At 27.1% G+C, this 4,233-nt stretch overlaps 1 protein-coding gene across 4 annotated transcripts; it reads right to left on the bottom strand.

The window, feature by feature from the left end:
- Positions 1–2,108: 2,108 nt before the first annotated feature.
- On the bottom strand, positions 2,109–3,257 carry LOC119665182 (small integral membrane protein 14-like). Of its 4 annotated transcripts, none has more exons than XM_038074482.1 (4): positions 3,182–3,257; positions 2,800–2,903; positions 2,671–2,716; positions 2,109–2,600 (listed from the first exon to the last, which is right to left on the bottom strand). In XM_038074482.1, the coding sequence occupies exons 2-4, from the start codon at positions 2,878–2,880 to the stop codon at positions 2,395–2,397; spliced, it is 333 nt and encodes a 110-aa protein (XP_037930410.1). In that variant the 5' UTR covers positions 2,881–2,903; positions 3,182–3,257; the 3' UTR covers positions 2,109–2,394. The 4 variants fall into 4 exon arrangements, with proteins under 4 accessions (XP_037930410.1, XP_037930411.1, XP_037930409.1 ...); XM_038074483.1 differs by having other exon boundaries at positions 3,186–3,232; XM_038074481.1 differs by lacking the exon at positions 3,182–3,257 and adding an exon at positions 2,980–3,116.
- Between the last annotated feature and the right edge of the window lie 976 nt (positions 3,258–4,233).

Consider the following 4,233-nt stretch of genomic DNA (forward strand, 5'->3'; position numbering starts at 1 on the left):
TATATAGGATATATATATATATATGTATATAATTATAAGATACAGTTTTAATTATGTGATCTGTAGAATGCGTAGCAGAGAAAGATGTTATATGTTATGCAGTATATATTGCTTAACAAACAGTATTAAAAACATATGTATGTTTTTTTTACAAAACGACTCCGATATGCTATACAGTATATGCGCATCATACAAACAATATTAAAGGCACATCTTTTTTATAAAAATGTTCTTAATATTCATTTATGATTCCTCATTCACATAACTTAATTAGTTTCAATAGATTTTTTTATCTAATTCAACTGAAAACTGTACGTAGGATGATGTGCCGTTGTGTCTAATATGTTGTATACATATAAAATAAATCTTTCTCATATAGTAGAGAAAGATGCAAATAATGTTAGTTGTCTATAGATTAATGCAATAAAGTACTCTGAATTCAGACTATATAGACATTTTTAAGTAACTTAATTTAATATCAATTGTATATAAATTTTAAACTTATGCAATAGAAGCCAACCAGCTTATGCTATAGATATATCTATATATTGAATACATTTTACATGCTATTATTATTGTAAATAGCTTATATATAGTAATAAATTGTTATATTTATTTACACATTGATGAGCAGTAATACTATCTTTCTGTAATTGACTGTGATATCTGTAACTTGCATGCATGTAATTTATTTAACATAAAAATTAAGGATTCTTAACATCATCGTCTTTGTTTTTTAATCTATACTTAAATGCATTTATATATAAGATGGTCATACGATATTAGAATTTTAATTAATTTTAATTATTTAAGATTGTGTAAATTTTATTATTTATTATTGAAATTTTTTAATTAATGGCATCGAACAATATAAATAAAATTATGCATAAAAAATAGCAGTTATCGAATTAAAATAATTTCCTAGTTATTTTACATATACATATAAATTAATTTTTCAAGGATTTATGAAAGTTCTTAGCAACCTGAAACTTCAATATATTCGAAAATTAATAATTTAAACAACTTTTTATTTGTGCTTCTATATGTTGCAAAAGCATGTACGCTGTAACAGAATGATGAAGCAGCACTAGGAGTTTTCGAGAGAAAAGTTCTTCGTAAGATCTTTGTTACTCTACGAATTGACGATGACAACCTAAACCGAATTAACCTCGAGCTATACAGGTTTTACTAAGACATTGATATGCTTCAGTGAATTTACACCTAGTGGCTTTGATGGCTTGGTCATATCGAGAATGGATTAATATGTTCCTTTGAAAAAAGTATTTGAGGTTACAGTTGAAGTAAGGGAGTACTAGCCGTATTTGATATACAAGACTGGAGAAGGTATGGACGCAGCAGAGGCGCTTGTAGGGACACGCTACGTCAGACCGAAACACGGTTACGGGTTATAGCAATTTAAGTAAGTACGTGTTAAAACAACTAATACGATAAAATTAGAAACGTGGTAAAGTATGGAACGATATTATAATAAAAAACAAAATTATGCTCAAAATCAAGTCGGTATAGTACGGTACTATTTATGTTATATATTATCATTATGGTATATACTATAAGACAAATAGATGTAGTATAATATTCAGAATAATTGGCATCACGATTTTCTTAAAAAAAAACTGACAGTTAAAAATAGAGTAAAAAAAGACTGCTCAAAATGGAAAACCTAACTTTTTTATCTTGTCCTTTATTTTTAATATCTATTTTATATAGAAAAAATAGAGTTAACTTTCAATAAAATTATTTAAAAAAATGCTGATATACGGCATAAAAATCGTGACGGTACCATAACGTACTGTATCCGTTTGTATATATCTTTAGAAATATAATATCTTTATTTAAATTTAATTTTAACATTTGAAGCTTATATTATAGGGATGTATATTAGGTTAGATAAAATAGAGACGCGTTATAGTAGGTCTACTTCAGATAAATTAGATCTGTTTTACAGTTATGTGATCCTAATAGACACTTCACTCCCTGCAAGGTCGTTTATCATCTTTGATGAATGGCTACAATCCACTATACATCGTATATTCGAAGTATATATATATTTTTTCAATTTAACAAAAGGGAATTCATTTATTTAATATAAATTTTTATTAAAAATGTAATCATTTTGTGCTTTGCAATTACTATATAATTGCGTATAAATAATAATAATAAAATAATATTACAAATACGTATTTTTATAAATTATTGAATTAGTTTGTGTTAAGATATTTTTTTTTTCAGCCCGTCTAAATATATAAATATTTAGACATATCTGTAAGATTGATTATGTATAATTTTCTATAATTTGATTAAGTATTACTATAAAACATATATATTTTTTTTAAACGGAATATAAATTTTATAAATTCGTTACTTATTGTATTTTTAATGAATAGCTGGCGGTGCTGGTGGTGGAGGAGGATCCCCATGACGTTCATCTCCATCTGGAGTACGACGTTTGGTATTTGTAAACTTTAATAAAGTTTCGGGGCGTATTAAATACATGATTACAGCAAGAATCATAAACATAACCATCATAACAATATTATCATCTTGACGTGCTACAGCTGGTTGCTGTAAACGTCCAGATACTAAAAATAGAAAACACATATATATATAAATAAATAAAGTACATATACGAGAAAAATAAATCATTTCTACCATCAATGCATTCCACATCATTGCAATTTGTTTGACTGCGACGCATCTGCAAAAAAAAAAAAACATCATATTTACTATTAATAAACAATAATAGATAAATAAATAAAAAAAAGTAGGTGGATAACTTACCAGTGCCAGTAGCTGTTGCATTACGAATTCATGGCTCCAAACACACTCGCATCCATCAAATTCATCTCCTCCGTTAGACATTTTTGCAATTCTTTGTTTTGTAACTGCAAAAAATAGTTTTTGTTTAATTTTTTGAAATAAATTTCTTTTTTTATATTAAAATAAAATTTTTTCCTCTACTTTTTAAAATATTTTTTTTTTGTTAGCGAAATTTTGTTTATATTATCGCTAGTGTCAGATTTAAGCTCCAAGCACTGGCTACAGCTTTATTTATAACTAAATTTCTCCAAAGTGTTATTCTATATCTGTGCAAAAATAAAGTTCTACTGACGTGTCACATTGAATGTATACAATTTAAAACCATTAAAATTTAACTGATTACCAACTTAAAAGCCAAAGTAGATTTCCACTCAACTGAGACTAATTGCTTTTCAACCGAACTTCCCAACGCTTAAAAAGAATATAAAACTGAAAGCAACTGATAAAATATACAAACAAAATTTTTATACCATTTTATAGACTATCCAGACTTTGCGGAGAAGAAGGGTTCTCTGATTAAAAACTAAACGCTTGTAATTATTAAAAAAATATAATTACTTAAAACCATAGATGTTTTTTTTTCAATAAACACATTTTTTTAAACTCGTACATTAAAAGACATTTTCAATACAACTCACATATAAATATGAATAATAATATATCATATATAAATTTATACGTATTATCATATATATAAAGTTTGGTTCAAATCTAATAACAGTAGATTTTGATAGTAGTGAGCATTTTTTTCTCAACGTCCTATTCTTAATTATTTAAATTTGATGTTGGGTCCATTTTCTACAGGCTATACCAATTTCTTGTTATACCAATTTCATAAAGAAACGATTTGTAACTAAATTTAAATAAAACTCGTTACTCATGAATAACACTCGTTACTCGTTATTTGTAAATAACATTAGTTACTCGTGAAATAGCACTCGTTATTCGTGAATAATACTCGTTATTCGTGAATAACACTCGTTATTTGTGAATAACACTCGTTATTCGTGAATAACACTCGTTATTCGTGAATAACACTCGTTATTCGTGAATAACACTCGTTATTCGTGAATAACACTCGTTATTCGTGAATAACACTCGTTATTCGTGAATAACACTCGTTATTCGTGAATAACACTCGTTATTCGTGAATAACACTCGTTATTCGTGAATAACACTCGTTATTCGTGAATAACACTCGTTATTCGTGAATAACACTCGTTATTCGTAAATAACACTCGCTATTCCTGAACTTGTAAAACCTAAACAATTTTTATTCATAAATCCTAAACAATAGTTTAGACACCTGACCAACGCTTCATTTCTAAACAATACTCGTAACTCTTGAACAATACTCGTAACTCGTAACACACACAACACTCATAACTTCTGAAG

The sequence above is a fragment of the Teleopsis dalmanni genome, unplaced genomic scaffold (assembly GCF_002237135.1).
Source record: "Teleopsis dalmanni isolate 2A unplaced genomic scaffold, ASM223713v2 unscaffolded_contig_3824, whole genome shotgun sequence".
NCBI lineage: Eukaryota > Metazoa > Arthropoda > Insecta > Diptera > Diopsidae > Teleopsis > Teleopsis dalmanni.